The 21,999-nt window shown below is 39.6% G+C and overlaps 1 protein-coding gene and 12 non-coding genes across 14 annotated transcripts in view; all 13 read right to left on the reverse strand.

The window, feature by feature from the left end:
• LOC149022251 (importin beta-like SAD2) overlaps window positions 1-6,319 on the reverse strand; it is a 65,773-nt gene extending 59,454 nt beyond the window's left edge. For both annotated transcript variants that reach the window (XM_089150433.1, XM_089150432.1), the window contains exons 1-7: window positions 5,748-6,319; window positions 5,115-5,250; window positions 4,943-5,030; window positions 4,404-4,556; window positions 3,145-3,307; window positions 2,844-3,028; window positions 2,565-2,738 (exon numbers count right to left, since the gene is read on the reverse strand). In XM_089150433.1, the coding sequence (XP_089006559.1) occupies window positions 2,565-2,738; window positions 2,844-3,028; window positions 3,145-3,307; window positions 4,404-4,556; window positions 4,943-5,030; window positions 5,115-5,250; window positions 5,748-5,837 (989 nt within the window). In that variant the 5' untranslated portion in view covers window positions 5,838-6,319. The remainder of the gene's footprint in view (window positions 1-2,564; window positions 2,739-2,843; window positions 3,029-3,144; window positions 3,308-4,403; window positions 4,557-4,942; window positions 5,031-5,114; window positions 5,251-5,747) is intronic.
• Window positions 6,320-12,662: 6,343 nt separating this feature from the next.
• Window positions 12,663-12,781, reverse strand: LOC149022253 (5S ribosomal RNA). Its single transcript, XR_016172534.1, has one exon. It is a non-coding gene; the product is annotated as a 5S ribosomal RNA (ribosomal RNA).
• A 298-nt stretch (window positions 12,782-13,079) lies between these two features.
• Window positions 13,080-13,198, reverse strand: LOC149022254 (5S ribosomal RNA). Its single transcript, XR_016172697.1, has one exon. It is a non-coding gene; the product is annotated as a 5S ribosomal RNA (ribosomal RNA).
• A 299-nt stretch (window positions 13,199-13,497) lies between these two features.
• Window positions 13,498-13,616, reverse strand: LOC149022255 (5S ribosomal RNA). Its single transcript, XR_016172698.1, has one exon. It is a non-coding gene; the product is annotated as a 5S ribosomal RNA (ribosomal RNA).
• A 305-nt stretch (window positions 13,617-13,921) lies between these two features.
• LOC149022256 (5S ribosomal RNA) lies at window positions 13,922-14,040 on the reverse strand. The gene has a single exon (XR_016172525.1). It is a non-coding gene; the product is annotated as a 5S ribosomal RNA (ribosomal RNA).
• A 297-nt stretch (window positions 14,041-14,337) lies between these two features.
• Window positions 14,338-14,455, reverse strand: LOC149022257 (5S ribosomal RNA). The gene has a single exon (XR_016172543.1). It is a non-coding gene; the product is annotated as a 5S ribosomal RNA (ribosomal RNA).
• A 301-nt stretch (window positions 14,456-14,756) lies between these two features.
• Window positions 14,757-14,875, reverse strand: LOC149022258 (5S ribosomal RNA). The gene has a single exon (XR_016172699.1). It is a non-coding gene; the product is annotated as a 5S ribosomal RNA (ribosomal RNA).
• A 302-nt stretch (window positions 14,876-15,177) lies between these two features.
• LOC149022259 (5S ribosomal RNA) lies at window positions 15,178-15,296 on the reverse strand. Its single transcript, XR_016172700.1, has one exon. It is a non-coding gene; the product is annotated as a 5S ribosomal RNA (ribosomal RNA).
• A 4,639-nt stretch (window positions 15,297-19,935) lies between these two features.
• On the reverse strand, window positions 19,936-20,054 carry LOC149022260 (5S ribosomal RNA). The gene has a single exon (XR_016172538.1). It is a non-coding gene; the product is annotated as a 5S ribosomal RNA (ribosomal RNA).
• A 339-nt stretch (window positions 20,055-20,393) lies between these two features.
• Window positions 20,394-20,512, reverse strand: LOC149022261 (5S ribosomal RNA). The gene has a single exon (XR_016172524.1). It is a non-coding gene; the product is annotated as a 5S ribosomal RNA (ribosomal RNA).
• Window positions 20,513-20,819: 307 nt separating this feature from the next.
• On the reverse strand, window positions 20,820-20,938 carry LOC149022262 (5S ribosomal RNA). Its single transcript, XR_016172690.1, has one exon. It is a non-coding gene; the product is annotated as a 5S ribosomal RNA (ribosomal RNA).
• A 314-nt stretch (window positions 20,939-21,252) lies between these two features.
• On the reverse strand, window positions 21,253-21,370 carry LOC149022263 (5S ribosomal RNA). The gene has a single exon (XR_016172526.1). It is a non-coding gene; the product is annotated as a 5S ribosomal RNA (ribosomal RNA).
• Window positions 21,371-21,681: 311 nt separating this feature from the next.
• Window positions 21,682-21,800, reverse strand: LOC149022264 (5S ribosomal RNA). The gene has a single exon (XR_016172701.1). It is a non-coding gene; the product is annotated as a 5S ribosomal RNA (ribosomal RNA).
• Window positions 21,801-21,999: the final 199 nt, after the last annotated feature.

The raw sequence follows: 21,999 nt of genomic DNA on the forward strand, positions 1-21,999 counted from the left end.
AACTAGTTTCCCTCAACTAACCCGTCAAATATAGGAGATCATCAAACTGGCTGAAACTCTCAACAGTTCTTTGCTAGGACCCACTCATCAATGCCTTAAAGCCAATTCTCCCTCTGAGTTCAAAAAACCCTAACCAGCCCCTTACTTGAAGAAAAATTTCCCTTCTAAGTTCTGGTTTTATTAGGTCATGTTAGGTTCCGCAATTCCTTGGGAAGAGGTTCTGAATCATGTTTCAAGGGAATCATGTTGTCTGTGGAATTACATTCTGCGGGAACATATTTGTAACCCCAAAAAAAAGAAAAATAAATAAATAATAAAAAACTGTTTAGTTATTCTAATTCTGACGAGTGAATCTGTCCACTGGATACCCTGATCCTGTGAGTGGATTCACCCTGAAAAGCATTTGGTTCCCCTGCTTCTGTTAATTACACTCCCATTCAAACTCAATGTTCATCTTTTATCAAATTGTCATAGTTCAATGAATTATATAAGAAAGGTAGCCTTAATACATGCAAAGGACTAAGGATGTAGAGCATCTACAAAGGTTTAAGTCTGCTAGGAATGAAGCTACGAATATTGTGGGAAAAGCAAGGGAGAAGTATGAAGATTTATATAATAAGCTATGCATAAAAGGATAAAACTAATTATAAGATAGCTAAAATAAGGGACAACAAGAGTAGAGATCTAAACCATGTCAGATGTATTAATAGTGAAGATGGAAAGTACTAATACATGATGAGGACACCAAGAAGAATGGGAAGTCTATTTAATGTAGCCCCAATAGGATGAGGGCCAAAATCCAAGATCAATTAGGGAATCAGCAGCTACATTAGGGTTTCTAAAACCCTGCGGCTAGGGTTTTAGGGGCTGTTTAGGGTTTTGGGGGATTGTAGGAGGGGTGTACAAGGTTTGGTCAGGGTTTTAGGCTTAGGGTTGTTGAAAACCTAAATCCGAAGCTTGCTGTTTTGGTTTCAGATACAAGTTCTAGAAGTCTAAGGTTTAGGGAAATTAGGATTTCTAGGGGTGTTAGGCCCTTGGTTACTCAAGTCTACTCTAGGAAGAACCAAAACAGGGGAAGTAAGGTTAATGTTCAGTCAGTTAGGAGTTAGTTTTGGGTGAGTGTTCTGTTGTCGGGGGAGAGGATGAGAAGGGATACCGAAGTATTTTATGGACTTAGGGCAAGAAGACTTGCAGGAGAGTATTGGCCTCTTAAAGCCAAGGGGGTGTTTAACTTGGTTTCTGTTAACACTTTAAATTTGTAGTTGCTGTTGTGATCTGTTCTGGACTGATATATTCCCTTCCAAGCCTAACCGTGAGTAAGCCTCAGAGCTAGTTAACCCTAACAGAGGGTAACTAGGGCTAGGTTTGGTCATGATATACAAGGTTGGAATCCATCTTATCAGGTTTTACCCTAAATGAGTTATGGTATAAATAAAAAATAATAAAAATAGAAAATAGAAAAATAAAATAAACCTGATCTAGTTTTATTTTAAATGAATCATGGCCTAAAAATTTCAAGATATTAATAATTAAAAAACAGATAAAAGGGTGACCATAGTAACAAATGTAATTAAATAAATAAATAAATAAGAGAGAATCCATTTTATCAGGTTTCTTCCTAAACGAGTTATGGTATAAAAATTTTAAAATATTAAACAAATAAAAAATAGAGAAGACCATGGTAAAAAAGTAAATTAAAAAAAAAAAAAAAAAAGACGAAATCCAAGTAGTCTTTATATTAGAAATCAGAATCTAGAGTTTTAGTTCCATTGCACCTAGATTGCAAAGCAAAACATCCTCCTGTGGAATTATGCAACCAAACAAACTGTCCATTGACTCCGCAATATTGTTCATTCCCACTGGGAATTTCCACAAGATGAAATCCAGACATAAAATCACATCATATTTCTCAGGCCTATTCTAATGGTTAACCCAAGCATTTGACATAAAGTTCAGGCCAATGAACAGATTATCCAATTGATTTATTCTTTTCTCCTCATCTAGTTCTTATACCTTTCCTGTGATCTCACATGAACTGATCTATCACTATCTCTCAGTGGCTCAGGGCTTAGCACTTCGTTGATCTTTGCAAGTCATCCTTAATTTGTTCAAGGAATTTACTTAACACGATCAGCTAGTTTATGTCAAGAACAACATTGATGCTGAAGTGATCACGACTTTAAACTAGGATCTATTGAATATAGTTTTAGCCGAGTCACAGAACCAATATTTAAGTTGGGCAAAGATCAATCATATGTCAGATAAACCTCAGCATACAGTAAATGTTAGGGTTTAGAGTGACTAATAGCCTCATGGGACAGCTTGAAAGCTTGGCAAACAAACCAGGAAAACAAGAGGAGGTCACAATGACGAGAAACTTCTAATATACACCACACTGGCGCTCAGTAGCAAAAGAAAAAAGCATATAATTTTTGTGCTATAGGGCTATCCGAAACCTTAAAAGAAATAGCAAGCACGTTAACAATAAGAAAATAGGTAAAACTCGTATAAAACAAATTATCAGTTCAGATATCAGGACAGTATAACGTCCATATCACACGAACCTGCTGCTCAGATACTGCAGAATAAGGTTGGTAACTCTTTCTGGTAAATAACCACCAAAATGAATAATATCCAACAAGTTCAAGTGGCATTCTAAAATTTTGCCAGCATAATTCTTCTGGAACATTTGAGCAAAAGCTTTGTTTTCTGGTTTATGCAGTTTCAGATCTCCAAACCTGAAAAAGAAGACAAAACAAAATAAACAGTCATTTTCAATATACAAATATATACAAAAAACATGACTAGTAAGTGAAGGCGAAATTTTAAATTGAACAACACACCGAGTGTAGAGCCTATTCAAAATGTGAACTGTCCATTTTTTCACTTTCCACCATCCCCATGATTTTCTGATCTCCGGATCTGTAGGTTGTCCTTCTAAAGGTACAGGTCTTTCCAATGCATTCAAGAATAAAATCATCCATGCATTGAACACATCTGAATCAAGCAGCTGCTTAGGAATCTCAAGCTGTGAAAACAATTAAGGGAAAAGGAAAAGGTGAATCTCAGAAGATGAGGAAGAAGCCAATCTTCAACTAAATATAATTCAGAATAATCCAGGTTGCTATGCCAGAAAAGACATACATATATAGATGACCAGAATATTTTGCAGATGAGTTTGATTAAATCAGCAACTTCAAGTGATGGATTGGCAATCTGAACTAATCTGCTAAAGATGTTCAGTAAATGAGGAAATGTCTCCTCAACAATAAGGTAAACCGGTGTCCTCTCTTCATCTGACTTGAATCTTCACCAACGAGACAATGATTAAGGAAAATCAGTTTTGTTAAAATTAAAAAGGGCAACACAAATAGAAGAGTTTACTAAAAGAAAACTTTGAAGAAACAAAAAGGTACAAAATGGCATGGATATATCAATCAAAAAATAAAAATCAAAACCAAAAGAGGTCGACTAATTCTTTGAAGAACAAAAAAGGTACAAAATGGCATGGATATATCAAAAAATAAAAATAAAAACCAAAAGAGGTCAGTTAATTCAACTGTAGATTAAAAACTGTGCAGAATATAAAAGGATGCTTATAACTAATGGGAAAATGCTTTCATTCCCACCTTTGGTTGATTCCTTCATCTCACGCTTCTAGCCATATGGATTGGTGAGTGATAGTCCTGACATTTGCTTAAATGGGAGATGTTCTTGACTTTTAATTTGTCTTTTTTTTTTTTTTTTTTTTTTTTTTTTTTGGGGGGGGGGGGGGCTGCCTCACCTGCATGCCCCCAGCATATATGGGTTTTTACTCCACAGTTATTTAATGATTTTTGCTGAGATCATGTTCATCTCACTTCCTTAGTTCCTTAAACACTTGTCATTAATTTCACAAAACACCTACAATGACACTCAGCGAACTCGGTTACAAAATCTTAACTATATTAGAATCCTGATTTGGAACCACCAAATCAGGTGAAGGCATAACGCAACAGGCCAAGAAAAGAGATGACAAACTCCAGCTCCCTAATTTATATCTTTTAGCATGAAACAGATTGAAAGAATTATTCTATAAAAGAATCCTTTGAACAAGATAAAAGAGCCTTTGCTCGTCCCACATCCCACACAACAATAGAATTATCAAGTATATATGTCTGCCATTATCATTGTATTGATCCAAAGTGATCCTTGTATCATAAATCTATCTTTTCCTCATATTATCAACTCATACACAACAGGTAACCTAGTCTCTTTTGCAAATCAAATGGGAATACAAGAGACCTTTAACAATAATGAGGGGTAAATACAAATTCCTTAAAAAAATATTACAAATAGAGAACCAGTAATAAAATGAAAAGAAAATCTTTTACTGTAGATTCACAGGGATATGATACACTTACTCATACTTCCTTGCAAGAATCCTTAGGACAAATAAAGCTCCATAAACTTGTTGATCTTGTTGCAAGTTATGCTTCACCCATGGGAGAAGGCTTGGCCATTGCTCAGGGTAGTCAGCAAGAATAATTGTCTTAAGGCATTCACCAAGCTGTGCCCTGTGTTATATAAGTTCAGACACCATATTGAAAAATCACCCATGCAGCAGAATATTGCATCCATGTCCTTAACCAGTAGTACCAAACACTACCAAGTGAAGTAAAGCAGATTGAAACCAGCCAATGGTAATTGCATAACATAGGTCACAAAGCAATAATTATGTTTAGCTGAAGCAAAAAGAACCTAAAATAACAGTAACAAGCTGAGATTGAGTTTTTAAACAAACAGTGCCTCCATCACTGACTCCAAGTAAAGGTAAATTCATTTACTCTCCTTTATCCACCCAACCACAAAAACCATTGCGAAGAAAGGTTAAAGGGGAGAAACTTGTATCTGCATCAGCTCACTAGGTCCAGAATAATAGATACAAAGCCAATCGACTCACCTCAACAATGGGGGAACCTGTGTAACAAACCCAAGAATGTTCTGCCTCACCAAATCCTTATCACTTGGCAGGATCTTTTGTTGCTCATCTAATGATAAAAAAAGCAACAATCGTTAGACCTCCATAAGAGAATCAAAGAAATTGCAACCTAAGCCTCATCAAACTGTCATACCAGGCTCATGAGGAGACCAATTTTTTCCCACAAAATTCTTGAAATGAATACTGGCAAATTGCTTCACGGCCAGGTCACAGTTAGCATCGACAATAATCTGCAACAACCTTACCATATGCTGCGGAGTGTACTGAAACTGCAGAACAATTGCCAAAATCACATCAGATTATGTTCAGCCCAAATAATGCAAACTATGTTGTTATACGGGATAACTTCAAATCGATCCAAAATCAGCTCCAGAATCCAAAATATTTGAAATTTCATAATTTTTCCCTACAGTTTACGTTGTCAACAAATGATGACATCATAGTCATCCAAAAAATCCACAATGGTCATCATACAATCATCCAATGGGAAAAGAAAAACTCTACGACTCAAGAATAAATTTTATTTATTTAGTTTTTAAAGAAAAAATAAGAAAACGGATGCAGACCAAAAACGACTGAAACTACCAATGTAAGGACAAACGAGTTACACTAATCAGGGGGCAATGAATGATCAGCAATCAAGATTTTATCTCAAAAATAGACCTTTTTTTCAATAATCAATCTCAAAAGTAATCAAAGTAACAGTAATTTATGGTCAAAGATACAACATCAATCACAAAAAAAATCAAATAACAATGAATAATACCTGATTTAGACTTTGTTCAGCAGCTTTCCGCTCGTCAGGATTAGGGCTTAATGCCGCCTGAAGAATAACAGCAAGACTGGGAAGATCCATGACCGGTAACAAAACCCAACGACCCTCTAAGCAGTATTGCTCTATATCAGCAGCAGCAGATCTGGAAGCTGATTTTGATGAGGTATAAACTATGCTCTCTCCCGCTATCCAGCACAGTAGAGGAGAGAGACGGAAAAAAGCTCAGAGTGAGAGAGATCTATTTAAACCTCTAGGGTTCTAAGTTTGCGAGAAAAATATAAATCAGTAACGGCGTTACGGGTGACCTGAACGTGCTTGGTGTCTCGCGCGGTTTCACTCGCTATTGTACGGTGGGAAGGTTAGAAAGCCGCCAAAACCCTATTCCCAGCTTTAACTATTGGAACTTTTTATTGTTATCTTCCTTGGTTTTCTATCTTGATCTTCCGTGTCATCTTCTTCTTCCATGTAAAAAGGAGGTTAGGAAAAAGAACATCTGACAGCAGGGGTATTTTGGTTACTGAAGAAACGACTTTTTACTTAACGATCGTCATGGCATGTATCTAGGGCTCGGCAGCCTTTGTTTTGTTTCCTTTTGGAATGGAGTGAACTGGAATTTTTTATCCACGTGTGGGTCCTACTTTTTGGGTTCTGCAATGGTAGGAAAGGGATGCCGATTGCACAAGTGAAGTTTGAGCTTTTGGTTTAGGATCTTCTCACCTCGCAAGGCTGCCACAATAATGTATGAAGCCTGTCATTTGTTGGTGGGTCGGATTGAACTCTTAATGGACCGGATCGTTGTGTCAAATGCCCTATAAACGTTTGGTGTTTCTTTTATACTTTTGGGTAAGGCATTATTTGTTTAATCAATGAAAAGGGTTAATTTGTAACCAAAAAAAAAATGAAAAGGGTTAATAAAAAATAAAATAAAATAACATGTGAAATCCACTTATAATGGAATAGAGAAATACAAAATGACATAAAAGAAAAATATTTTGTGAAAAAATTGTAATTGTGAACTACTTTTATTATATCCCTAATTCTTTTATGAAGTCTCACTTGTTATAAATAATATTTATTTATAGATGTTCATTACTCTCATAAAGATTATACTTCCAATTGAAGATCTCGACTACTTCAAGATGCAATCTTGGTGATTCATATCCCCATATAATACACAATGTTGGCAGTCAATATTTATATTCTATGCACCTTCTATCTTGGGCGACAATCTATCATTCCATATCAAGATTATCTTATTGTGTGTGAGAATCATATATTATATTATTTGTAAACTCTGACATTACCATTAGGATTTATAATTATTAATTTAATTATATGCCCAAGGGCAATATTGAAAATTCACTATTATGGCGGTTACAAAATATAGGGTTATATATTCTGGTCACCACCGCATAAGTGAGTGTGATTACATTACGTAAGTTTTCCAAATCAAGAAGCGGCTCCCATCTCTCTCTCCCTCTCTCCTAGAAACGCAAGAACGGAGTTCCTACTTTAAATTTGATGCGTCCAAAATCTGCTCAGCCCTTAGATCTCTTGTGGATGACCTGCAAAATAAAGTTAGACGTGGCCTGACCCTGGGGTTCAGGAGGCCACCTCCAAAGACTAAGTCAGTAGTTGGAACACCACAGTGCTCTGGCGAGTTGCAAAGCTTAATTGAGAAATAGAATGGAAGAGGATCGATTCAGTTACCTCTGTTGGGTATAAGGCTTTAGTTTATATAAGATTTACCTCCCTTCCTTGACCATCAGATTAATTCATGATCCTTCTTGGTGGTCGTCCGATTGTAGGGTTTTTCCCCTTTTCTCGAGGGTGGAAGCGGTTTCCATGATCAACACGATTGCCCACTCCTCAAGGTAGTTGTAACCGTATATAACTCAATCACGTATCCCTAATTTCTCGGGATTGTGCTTATCCTTGGAACCATAAGGTTCCTTCCTCATCACGCTACCATGATGGCCGATGTTGACCGTGATGGCCGAACTCGACTGTGGGGTCAGGCTATCTTTGACCAGGGTTAAAGACTGAATCGAAGATGGACCCGGTTCAGTAATATTTTATCCGCAACATAAGCCCCCCAAGCCGAGTGTTCGGGAGAAGCCCCCAGACCGAATGCTTGGCTTGCTTGATCAGACGGAAATGTCCTCTCATTCTTTGAAGAGATCATATTTATTGCCACTGCACCTCTGCTTCAATGTTGTGCTACCAAGTGTTAGGAGGTCTTATTCGACTATATGGGGTCTTATTTGGGAAATCCGAAGCCCTGCTAGAAGATCATCAGTCGATCGGAAGAAGCCTTTGCTTTGGAAGGTCTTAGTCGGTCAAAACCGAAGCTTTTGCTTTAGAAGGTCTTAATCGGTCGGAACCGAATCCTTTGTAGGAAGGTCTTATTCGGTCAAAACCGAAGCTTTTGCTTTAGAAGGTCTTAATCGGTCGGAACCGAATCCTTTGTAGGAAGGTCTTATTCGGAACCGAAGCCTTTGTTGGAAGGTCTCAGTCGGTCGAAACCGAAGCCTTGTATAAGGACTCACTCGGGTCTTAAACCGATGCCTTGTAGAATGACTCACTCGGGTTTCAAACCAATGCCTTGTAGAAGGACTCACTCGGGTTTCAAACCGATGCCTCGTATAGAAGGTCTCACTCGGGTTTTAAACCGATGCCTCGTAGAAGGACTCACTGGGATTTTAAACCGATGCCTCGTAGAAGGTCTCACTCGGGTTTTAAACCGATGCCTCGTAGAAGGTCTCACTCGGGTTTTAAACCGATGCCTCGTAGAAGGTCTCACTCGGGTTTTAAACCGATGCCTCGTAGAAGGTCTCACTCGGGTTTTAAACCGATGCCTCGTAGAAGGACTCACTCGGGTTTTAAACCGATGCCTCGTAGAAGGTCTCACTCGGGTTTTAAACCGATGCCTCGTAGAAGGTCTCACTCGGGTTTTAAACCGATGCCTCGTAGAAGGTCTCACTCGGGTTTTAAACCGATGCCTCGTAGAAGGACTCACTCGGGTTTTAAACCGATGCCTCGTAGAAGGACTCACTCGGGTTTTAAACCGATGCCTCGTAGAAGGTCTCACTCGGGTTTTAAACCGATGCCTTTACCCCTTCGATCTTTGCCCCTTTTCAGGTATCTTCTGATCTTAATAAATTCTCGATTGTAGTATATTCTTGAAGGTAATAAATTCTCGATCCACTTCGATCATTGTAAATTCTTAATTCACTCAATCATTATAAATTCTTGATTCACTCGATCATTGTAAATTCTTGATTCACTCGATCATTGTAAATTCTTGATTCACTCGATCATTGTAAATTCTTGATTCACTCAATCCTTAATCTTTTAAGTTGTACAGATTTGCCACAGGGGATGCATCACCACTATTGTAGAATATCTTCGGAAGCTTTGAGGTCTCTTAGCCTCGCTTGCTACTAGTTTGCTCGCGTTCGAACTTTCAAACTTGGCTTTGATTGCTCTGATTTTTCTTGTTCTCTTCTTATGTTTGAGAGAACATGATATAGACGGGCTGATCGGAGGCCATTAGATTCAATTCCAGCAAATAGGTTGCAGAAATACTGAATGCACTGTAATTGTAGAGAAGCTCTTGCAGCAGAAACTTCTTGTTTGAGGTGTTGAACATCCTCCAAAATTATCTCCTCAGTCTTTGGCAAGCTTTTTCCGTTTGTGCTATGCACGCCCACTTGCACTATAGAGAAGATGATGTAGTAACAGCAACAGCGTTTTCTCTGATTTATTGGTTTTACGCTCCTCAGAAAGAGCTGCAACAGCTTTCTCTTTGCTCTTTATTTGAAGCATCATCAATGCCCATGTCCACTGTTGATTGCCCATTGTCAAAAAGACATACCATCCCCTTACCAGGGATTTTTAAAAAATAGAAACTAATCATGATTCATGAAATAGAATAATATCAGAATATATTCTGAAGCTGAGATCTTTATCAAAACCTAGTATTAGCGCGGCTCCCAGCAGTGGTGGGAGATGCATTGATCAATTTCGATCTTACCTATGATGCTTCTACCCACCTTGAATGTAGTTAGTTGGTCGAGATGAACATGGACCAAACACTGGTTTAAGGCCAAGTGTTTAGATGCTATCTTGACTTTGGATCTCTGTTCAATCTCGTGTTCAATCCATGCTATCACTCATCAATGCTGATGCACTCAAAATCCTGTACTATTGAGAAGATGATGTAGTAACAGCAGCAGCGTATTCTCTGATTTATTGGTTTTACGCTCCTCAGAAAGAGTTGCAACAGCTTTCCCTTTGCTCTTATTTGCGGCATCATAAACATACTTAAAGGAATTCGGTAGAATTCATAAGCTTTCGGAGGACTCATTTGGGTTCGTCTCCCGATGCCTCGTGATCGTCTTTGGAAGTCTTGTCCACGCTGAACTGATGCTTAGCTGGGAGCTCTCACTTGAGCATAACTGAAGCCCCATCTTTAGGAAGTCTCATTCGGGCTAAACTGATGCTTCATTAGAAAGATTTAATCGGTCAAAACCGAAGCCTTTTGAATTGATTGTTGAACTGCTATACCCTTCCAATCCAGCATCTATAAAAGTTGTTGAAGATTCAGCTCATCATATCACAGCCGGATGAATAGTAGGCTCTATCACGGTATATAAGAAGCTTTTTTCCCATGTGCACCTGAGTTTGATGAAAGTGTAACCTCTAGGTTTGTTTACCCTGCACTTTGTCAGTAATCACCTGAACCTTTTAAGTTGTACATGTTTGCCATGAAAGATGTGTTACCGTCATTGCTAGAGTGGTGGAAACATATGAATGTGGTTGATTGACCCACTGTCAAAAAGACATACCATCCCCTTACCAGGGATTTTTTATTTTTTAAACAGAAATTAATCATGATTCATGAAACAGAATAATATCATAATATATTCTGAATCTGAGATTTTTATCAAGCTTGAAATAAAAATCAAATATTCAATTGTAAGATAATGCTAACAGCAAATCAAATGTGAAGAAAAGTATTAATGCTCTGGAGCTCTACCCAACCAAGGGAAAGAAAATGACGAATCACATGTAGTAGCTTGAGAATAATATACAAAATGCTTCATGCATTACTACCTTGTTGCTCACCTTTGAGGTTTGCAGCCATAATTTTTCATATACTATGCACTGCCATATTGAAATTTAGATTGACAGAAATCAAAGTAAAGGCTAACCGAAAGGTGCCTCCCATACTGCTTCATTGAGACTGAATATGATGCCTCCCAAAATCATAATGATTCTTCTTGAATCTTGGATTTCGAATTTTGACCTTGGTCTCACCCAATATAGAATAAACAATCAAGCATAAATTATAATCAAAATGTTGTCAATTGATGAGAAGATGATGTAGCAGCAGCAACATTTTTTTTAGTTTTTATTTTATTTAAGTAGGAGGCAATCATGAAACCAGAATTTGCTTCCCTGCTCCATGAACAATGAATCATGGCGTTGTAGTTGCTGAACGAGACTAATCACCATCTCATCAATGTAAGGTAAAAATATCTTAAGTCAATGGATTTTCATCCAATGAAGCCAAAATACTTTTTAACGAATGAGATTGCATACTTTATGTAAGACCCAATTGAGTTTTCAAACAGATTTGTAAGAAATCATCGCTCAGAAAGAAAGAGAAAAAGTGAATCATATATGTTCTAAACAGAAGTAACTACATCACCTCCCTGGTTGATGTCGGTCATTGATTGTTTGTATTGTTCTGAAGAGAGAGAAGATTGGTTCATGCAGGTATATGGCTTGATGAGATGGGAGAGAAGAGTACCGCCAAAGATTCCTTCAAGCATGCTGTTTGAAATCTTGTATTGAACTTATTATAGAAAAGGCGAGAACGTTATCTCTTCTCCTTCTCTTGAGGTCGGCCAGCAATTTTACATTGTCTGACCCAAACGATTATGAACGGGATTAAACGCATATACCTTTGAATCGATAACAAATTCGTAAAAAATACCAAAAGATTGGTTTTGTATTTTTTATCTGATTTGCACGATGGCTTTTTTATCAAGATTCCCACAGACAGCGCCAAATGATGCGTCCAAAATCTGCTCAGCCCTTAGATCTCCGTGGGAAGACCTGCAAAGTAAAGTTAGACGTGGCATGACCCTGGGGTCAGGAGGCCACCTTCGAAGATTAAGTTAGTAGTTGGAACACCACAGTGCTCTGGCGAGTTGTAGAGCTTAGTTGAGAAATAGAATGGAAGAGGAACAATTCAGTTACCTCTATTGGGCATAAGGCTTTAGTTTATATAGGATTTACCTCCCTTCTTTGACTGTCAGATTAATTCATGATCCTTCTTGGTGGCCGTCTGATTGTAGGGTTAAATGATGCGTCCAAAATCTTTTCAGCCCTTAGATCTCCTGTGGATGACCTGCAAAATAAAGTTAGCGTAGCCTGACCCTTGGGTCAGGAGGCCACCTCCGAAGACTAAGTTAGTAGTTGGAACACCATAATGCTTTGGCGAGTTGTAGAGCTTAATTGAGAAATAGAATGGAAGAGGACCGATTCAGTTACCTCAGTTGGCCATAAAGCTTTAGTTTATATAGGATTTACCTCCCTTCCTTGACCGTAAGATTAATTCATGATCCTTCTTGGTGGTCGTCCGATTTTAGGGTTTTTCCCCTTTTCTCGAGGGTGGAAGCGGTTTTCATGATCAACACGATTTCTCCGATGTTTCTTCCATCGACCTCGAAGAGTCAGAACGTTAGGTTTTTGTCTATCAGTGGGACCCGCACGTAAAAATCACTTTATAAATAATATGGGAGACCAAACAATCCCCCCCCCCCCAAAAAAAAAAAAAAAAAAAAAAACTAAAATGGCCAAAAATTAAATAAAAATACCGACGGCATTGAAAAAGGGGTGCAACACGAGGACTTCCCAGGAGGTCACCCATCCTAGTACTACTCTCGCCCAAGCACGCTTAACTTCGGAGTTTTGATGGGATCCGGTGCATTAGTGCTGGTATGATCGCACCCAATAATATTCTTCCACGTCATTTACTTATACCGTCTCTCGGACAGTATTATGTTTTTCGAAGATCTCATCAATCGAAACACAACTCAGAGAGTTTTTCGTTGGATTTGCTCGATTTCTCCGATGTTTCTTCGATCGACCTCGAAGAGTCCGAACGTTAGGTTTTTGTCTATCAGTGGGACCCGCACGCAAAAATCACTTTATAAATAATATGGGAGACCAAACAATACCCCCCCCCCCCAAAAAAAAAAAAACTAAAATGGCCAAAAATTAAATAAAAATACCGACGGCATTGAAAAAGGGGTGCAACACGAGGACTTCCCAGGAGGTCACCCATCCTAGTACTACTCTCGCCCAAGCACGCTTAACTTCGGAGTTCTGATGGGATCCGGTGCATTAGTGCTGGTATGATCGCACCCAATAATATTCTTCCATGTCATTTACTTATACCGTCTCTCGGACCGTATTATGTTTTTCGAAGATCTCATCAATCGGAACACAACTCAGAGAGTTTTTCGTTGGATTTGCTCGATTTCTCCGATGTTTCTTCGATCGACCTCGAAGAGTCCGAACGTTAGGTTTTTGTCTATCAGTGGGACCCGCACGCAAAAATCACTTTATAAATAATATGGGAGACCAAACAATACCCCCCCCACCCCAAAAAAAAAAAAACTAAAATGGCCAAAACTTAAATAAAAATACCGACGGCATTGAAAAAGGGGTGCAACACGAGGACTTCCCAGGAGGTCACCCATCCTAGTACTACTCTCGCCCAAGCACGCTTAACTTCGGAGTTCTGATGGGATCCGGTGCATTAGTGCTGGTATGATCGCACCCAATAATATTCTTCCACGTCATTTACTTATACCGTCTCTCGGACCGTATTATGTTTTTCGAAGATCTCATCAATCGGAACACAACTCAAAGAGTTTTTCGTTGGATTTGCTCGATTTCTCCGATGTTTCTTCGATCGACCTCGAAGAGTCCGAACGTTAGGTTTTTGTCTATCAGTGGGACCCGCACGCAAAAATCACTTTATAAATAATATGGGAGACCAAACAATACCCCCCCCCCCAAAAAAAAAAAAAAAAAAAAACTAAAATGGCCAAAAATTAAATAAAAATTCCGACGGCATTGAAAAAGGGGTGCAACACGAGGACTTCCCAAGAGGTCACCCATCCTAGTACTACTCTCGCCCAAGCACGCTTAACTTTGGAGTTCTGATGGGATCCGGTGCATTAGTGCTGGTATGATCGCACCCGATAATATTCTTCCTCGTCATTTACTTATACCGTCTGTCGGACCGTATTATGTTTTTCGAAGATCTCATCAATCCGAACACAACTCAGAGAGTTTTTCCTTGGATTTGCTCGATTTCTCCGATGTTTCTTCGATCGACCTCGAAGAGTCCGAACGTTAGGTTTTTGTCTATCAGTGGGACCCGCACGCAAAAATCACTTTATAAATAATATGGGAGACCAAACAATACCCCCCACCCCCCAAAAAAAAAAACTAAAATGGCCAAAAATTAAATAAAAATACCGACGGCATTGAAAAAGAGGTGCAACACGAGGACTTCCCAGGAGGTCACCCATCCTAGTACTACTCTAGCCCAAGCACGCTTAACTCGGAGTTCTGATGGGATCCGGTGCATTAGTGCTGGTATGATCGCACCCAATAATATTCTTCCACGTCATTTACTTATACCGTCTCTCGGACCGTATTATGTTTTTCGAAGACCTCATCAATCGGAACACAACTCAGAGAGTTTTTCGTTGGATTTGCTCGATTTCTCCTATGTTTCTTCGATCGACCTCGAAGAGTCCGAACGTTAGGTTTTTGTCTATCAGTGGGACCCGCACGCAAAAATCACTTTATAAATAATATGGGAGACCAAACAATACCCCCCCCCCCCCCCAAAAAAAAAAAACCTAAAATGGCCAAAACTTAAATAAAAATACCGACGGCATTGAAAAAGGGGTGCAACACGAGGACTTCCCAGGAGGTCACCCATCCTAGTACTACTCTCGCCCAAGCACGCTTAACTTCGGAGTTCTGATGGGATCCGGTGCATTAGTGCTGGTATGATCGCACCCGATAATATTCTTCCTCGTCATTTACTTATACCGTCTGTCGGACCGTATTATGTTTTTCGAAGATCTCATCAATCGGAACACAACTCAGAGAGTTTTTCATTGGATTTGCTCGATTTCTCCGATGTTTCTTCGATCGACCTCGAAGAGTCCGAATGTTAGGTTTTTGTCTATCAGTGGGACCCGCAAGCAAAAATCATTTTATAAATAATATGGGAGACCAAACAATACCCCCCCCCCAAAAAAAAAAAAAAAAAAACTAAAATGGCCAAAAATTAAATAAAAATACCGACGGCATTGAAAAAGGGGTGCAACACGAGGACTTCCCAGGAGGTCACCCATCCTAGTACTACTCTCGCCCAAGCACGCTTAACTTCGGAGTTCTGATGGGATCCGGTGCATTAGTGCTGGTATGATCGCACCCAATAATATTCTTCCACGTCATTTACTTATACCGTCTCTCGGACCGTATTATGTTTTTCGAAGATCTCATCAATCGGAACACAACTCAGAGAGTTTTTCGTTGGATTTGCTCGATTTCTCCGATGTTTCTTCGATCGAACTCGAAGAGTCCGAACGTTAGGTTTTTGTCTATCAGTGGGACCCGCACGCAAAAATAACTTTATAAATAATATGGGAGACCAAACAATACCCCCACACACCCCCGCCCGCCCGGGCAACCACCCTACGACCCGTGGGTGCGAACCGTCACAGGATCCATGGTTTTAGTCTATCAATAATAATAAATACAAATACCTGTAATCAAGAGCAAGAATAGTGCAATAATTAATAAAAAGGTTACCGGAGTCCAAATACTCCAATAAAAATCCAAGAACGAACGAAAGAAGGAAGATCAAGAATCAAAAGTAATATCGAGTTCAGCGGAAGCAAAATAAGTAACTAAATAGTCTTCATCTTCGGAGGCTTCATGCTCGCAAGTTCATGTATCACTGCTCAGTGCCACATCGCTTCAAACGTGAAGGCTCTTTCATACGAAGCATCTCCAACTCCGACGTTGTGCAACCATCCATGCAGTTTATATAATACATACAATGAAAGGAATGAGTTCCAACGAACTCGGTAAGGAACAAGCAATTCTCATATATATGTCAATACAATCCACGAATGCACATATGAAATGATATGGATGATATGCAGAAATATGAATGCTACTAAGATCTAACTATGCAAGTCTCTAATGGCCGACATGCTTTAAGATATACACCAGCCCTCCTTTGGGTAAGTCTCATCACTCCGATCCGGCAAGGACTGGTTACCTCTCAGGGATCCCGGGCAAAGGGGTAAGTCCACACCGGCTCTCAAAACCGTGGGTCGGGGGTTAAGTCAACACTCTCTCACTACGACCATTGGCAATGAGTACCGGCGCATGTCGGGGTTTCTAATCCAATGCAAGGTCATAATGGTAACATACTATATGAAGTCCAGATACTTCCCCTATGGCACCAACCAACTCGGTTCAAGATCCTTCGCAACCTAGGAGTGAGAATCCTCACGGACCGGGCTACCTCTGTTGGACTCCACTCCTTAACCCTATGGTCATCCACATATTATTGGGGCGGATGCTCTCATGACTCCTCGCGACACCCGGTCCGCTCCTTGGACGTCCATGAGCCCAACCCTAACATATGCAACCCTACCATTACATGACCAATAGTGGACCACCGAGTCTCCGCACGGACCGGTTACCGCTGTTGGATGAAACATAGTCACGTCACCATTGTCACGGGTCACCCGGCCTTCAATTCCCCGCCGAAAGGGTAATAGCATGTGGGGTACCTAGCCATGCAATTCTAGACTCTCCTAAGTATGTCATCCAAGGAATCATGATAGTGCTGGAGACATCGGCAGCATGTGTCCCATTCCACAACCTTCTCCGATATCCCAAGCTAAGATATCCCAAAGGAATACCCCTTCCATCACAACTACACTACAATCACTCTTTATCATATCATGAACAGTTGTGCAATATCATAAAAGATGAAGTACATCAATGAGTACCACAAACAGCAAGTGTACAATAAGATTCACATACTTTATACAATTACAGCAAGTTACATGATCAAAGAATAGTAAATAGAACAACGAGAATCATCATGTATATGTAATTGCATATAAATAAGAATGCATGTCCTTACCGTAATTTAGTAGAAGTCCTCTAACTTGCAATCCAAAAACTATTATAAGACTTTTATTTGAAACAGAGAACACCTAGGCATAGGGTTACAAGAATGTATAAGAGTCAAGAGTCAAAACAATTCAAAAATCAAACCTACACGATTCTCGGAAACCAGCCGGTTGCTTGTGGCGGTTGCTTAAGTTAAGCGACCTCCACAGCGACCGCCTCATTCTGCACGCTTTCCAACTCCGAAAATCAGACTTTTTATCATCCGATTTCAATCCGTTTTGGGATGATCTTAGTCCGAATTTCAAGCTTAATAGGTCTAAAACAAGGGGGTAACAAGAAACCCTAAAATTAACAAAGATTTATTACCCAAATCATTCCCCTTGATGGGATCCATCCATTTAAACAAATGCGGGGATTCGTTTCTGGACAGGATCTCATCAAGAACATTGGAAAGGGAGATACAACAAATCAAATGGGTAACCACCAACAAAAAGGGGATGGGTTCATATCAATCAGAGGTTAAAAAGAAGAGAATTGCAGATGGAGATTCATTACCTTAATCGAATCACCAAGAATAAAAGAGAAAAGGTTTTATATCATTAACAAGACTTCGAGTTGAATCCCGCACGATTCCACCGCCGCCTAATCGCCCAAAATAGCAATCCCGAACAAAATAATGCGTTAATAGGGCGAGGGATGCTATTTATAACGAACAGGGGCAAAATAGGGCATTTTCCCGTGCAAGGGAACCGCAGGGTCGCTTAAGGCGGTCGCTTGGTTTAATCAACCGCCACTAGTAACCGCCCCCAAGTATATTGCTATACAAGGGTGCTTTGCTCATGGGGTTGAAGACCAAGTACAACCAAACCCAAATGAAGACATGGGGGAGATCATAGTCCGAAAAATCAATCATAATAGGTTTGTAATAAAGGGGTTAGGGTTTCATCATAACATATGGCTCATGAAAAGGTTATGATCACGGAAAGAGAGGGAATGATTGTTATCAAGAAAATAACAAGAAATCATAGGAAATCTAGTTTATGTTAACAGAAACATTACCCATGAGGTTTCCCGCACATGGAAGGTTACAAAAGGTTTCCAGAAAGATCATTCAAGGGTTAGGGTTAAGGTTTCAAGAATCTATTAGCTAGGGTTAAGATCATGATGATGATCATAGATCTCAAAGAATAGAATGAGATCATGGAATAGATGGTTGCAAGAATGCATCATCTTCTTCCTGATCTCAAAAAGAACAAGAACGAAGAAAGAATAATTAGAAATCCTAATTAGGTTAAACATGGATCATGAAGAAAATATAGTGATCAAGTTTAGGTTAACACAAATATCACCCAAGGGAAAGAGAAACAAAGAATGCACAATCTGAAAAAGTGTTGGGAAGTTTCCAACAAATAAAAGAACAATAGGGTTTCATATATGGTTACCTCTCATGAGAGTTGGTTACCTCTTATGAGAGTTACCCATAATTAATTCTCACAAAAACAACCCAAGATAGATAAAGGAATATCTCATTAGTATTTCAAAATAAAGAATGGAATTAGGAAGGGTCTACCAATGAGAGAAAATAAGGTTCTCAATTAAAGTGAAGGGAAACAAATTCAAATCATACAATTAGGGATTACTAACAAGAATCCGTGTATCCCACGAAAAGACTAGGGAGAATAAAGATTCACCCTTAGGGCAAAGAATTTACAATCAAGAAAGGTTTTGGGGAGGGTCCAATGAATTAATAGAAAATAAAAGGGTTGCCAATTGTTCCAAAGAAAAACAAGGATCATCTCCTCAATCATGAGGACACAAGGGAAGGTCATGGTAATAATATGAGACCTTCCCCACAATAATAAAGATAGGTAGGAAATTAGGGAAAGTATCATTAAGAGCTTTGGTGGAATCAAATTCAAGGATCATCGCCATATGGCTTCAAGATCATAGAGTGAATTGGGGGATTCACTCTAGGGCTAAAGAATTAAAGAAGAGGTCATTACAGTAGTGTAATACCCTTCTCATGATCAGAAAATCAGAAGTAGAGAAGAAAGAATGAATTAAAGAAGAAGCGAATTGAATACCAACATTTTAGAAGAGAAACCGACGAAGAAATCTGAAGAGATGCTTGAGGATCTTTCTTGGCTTCGAAGGAGAGGTTATAGGGATCTTCCCACGTTCTCCCAAGGCTTAGAAACAGATTGAGAGTGAAACACATGGAGTTCCCCCTTTTAAATAGCACAAAGAGTTCAAGAGTTACTAGGGTTTCACCAAACTGACCAAACTGACCCTGTTGGTTGATTGGTTGCCAAAGAGGAAGTTCAAAGGTCGATCCCACACTATCTAGAGGTTTAGAAACATGGTGGGAATAGTTTACCACGAAATTAAAAGAAATAAAGCTTTTGAAAACCTTCAAAACAGATATTTACCAAAATGCCACTGCTCGGACAGCTTATTCAAAAATAGGGATTTAATGGGCCTAACTTCAATATTTTTGGATGGGCTTCTTTCAACACATCATACTACTTACCTAGTATGGAGGGATGTCTTCAAACCAGGTCCAACTAAGCTTTAGGTCCACCAACCAAGTTCTTCTTCACAAATAAATAGTTCAACACCAAATCAAGTAAGGTTTCCATAAAGAAACACCATCATTAATATCCATGGGTTTTGGGTCAAACACCATATCTTCTACTAAGATGGCCCACAAAGACATCTTCCTAAGATTTTCAAAGATAGTAAAACTGAAATCACGGTCAAACTTCAAAGTCAACATTAAACACAACCAGACTTCACCCAAAACATATCGGGTTTCCGGGCTAGATTTGGGCTGGGTGTCACAATACCCCCCGCCCCGAAAAAAAAAAAACCCTAAAATGGCCAAAAATTAAATAAAAATACCGACGGCATTGAAAAAGGGGTGCAACACGAGGACTTCCCAGGAGGTAACCCATCCTAGTACTACTCTAGCCCAAGCACGCTTAACTTCGGAGTTCTGATGGGATCCGGTGCATTAGTGCTGGTATGATCGCACCAAATAATATTCTTCCACGTCATTTACTTATACCGTCTCTCGGACCGTATTATGTTTTTCGAAGATCTCATCAATCGGAACACAACTCAGAGAGTTTTTCGTTGGATTTGCTCTTTTTTTTTTTTTTTTTTGTCCCCCTCGAAGAGTTCCCCCGGGTTTTTTTCCCCCCCCCCGAAGAGTCCGAACGTTAGGTTTTTGTCTATCAGTGGGACCCGCACGCAAAAATCACTTTATAAATAATATGGGAGACCAAACAATACCCCCCCCCCCCCCCCAAAAAAAAAAAAAAAAAAAACTAAAATGGCCAAAAATTAAATAAAAATACCGACGGCATTGAAAAAGGGGTGCAACACGAGGACTTCCCAGAAGGTCACCCATCCTAGTACTACTCTCGCCCAAGCACGCTTAACTTCGGAGTTCTGATGGGATCCGGTGCATTAGTGCTGGTATGATCGCACCCGATAATATTCTTCCACGTCATTTACTTATACCGTCTCTCGGACCGTATTATGTTTTTCGAAGATCTCATCAATCGGAACACAACTCAGAGAGTTTTTCGTTGGATTTGCTCGATTTCTCCGATGTTTCTTCGATCGACCTCGAAGAGTCCGAACGTTAGGTTTTTGTCTATCAGTGGGACCCGCACGCAAAAATCACTTTATAAATAATATGGGAGACCAAACAATACCCCCCCCCCCCCAAAAAAAAAAAAAAAAAAAAACTAAAATGGCCAAAAATTAAATAAAAATACCGACGGCATTGAAAAAGGGGTGCAACACGAGGACTTCCCAGGAGGTCACCCATCCTAGTACTACTCTCGCCCAAGCACGCTTAACTTCGGAGTTCTGATGGGATCCGGTGCATTAGTGCCGGTATGATCGCACCCGATAATATTCTTCCACGTCATTTACTTATACCGTCTCTCGGACCGTATTATGTTTTTCGAAGATCTCATCAATCGGAACACAACTCAGAGAGTTTTTCGTTGGATTTGCTCGATTTCTCCGATGTTTCTTCGATCGACCTCGAAGAGTCCGAACGTTAGGTTTTTGTCTATCACTGGGACCCGCACGCAAAAATCACTTTATAAATAATATGGGAGACCAAACAATACCCCCCCCCCCCAAAAAAAAAAAAAAAAAAAAAAAAAAAAAAACTAATGGCCAAAAATTAAATAAAAATACCGACGGCATTGAAAAAGGGGTGCAACACGAGGACTTCCCAGAGGTCACCCATCCTAGTACTACTCTCGCCCAAGCACGCTTAACTTCGGAGTTCTGATGGGATCCGGTGCATTAGTGCCGGTATGATCGCACCCGATAATATTCTTCCACGTCATTTACTTATACCGTCTCTCGGACCGTATTATGTTTTTCGAAGATCTCATCAATCGGAACACAACTCAGAGAGTTTTTCGTTGGATTTGCTCGATTTCTCCGATGTTTCTTCGATCGACCTCGAAGAGTCCGAACGTTAGGTTTTTGTCTATCACTGGGACCCGCACGCAAAAATCACTTTATAAATAATATGGGAGACCAAACAATACCCCCCCCCCAAAAAAAAAAAAAAAAAAAAAAAAAAAACTAAAATGGCCAAAAATTAAATAAAAATACCGACGGCATTGAAAAAGGGGTGCAACACGAGGACTTCCCAGGAGGTCACCCATCCTAGTACTACTCTCGCCCAAGCACGCTTAACTTCGGAGTTCTGATGGGATCCGGTGCATTAGTGCTGGTATGATCGCACCCGATAATATTCTTCCACGTCATTTACTTATACCGTCTCTCGGACCGTATTATGTTTTTCGAAGATCTCATCAATCGGAACACAACTCAGAGAGTTTTTCGTTGGATTTGCTCGATTTCTCCGATGTTTCTTCGATCGACCTCGAAGAGTCCGAACGTTAGGTTTTTGTCTATCACTGGGACCCGCACGCAAAAATCACTT

The sequence above is a fragment of the Hakea prostrata genome, chromosome 3 (genome assembly GCF_041222555.1).
Source record: "Hakea prostrata isolate BN-2017 chromosome 3, UWA_Hpros_2, whole genome shotgun sequence".
NCBI lineage: Eukaryota > Viridiplantae > Streptophyta > Magnoliopsida > Proteales > Proteaceae > Hakea > Hakea prostrata.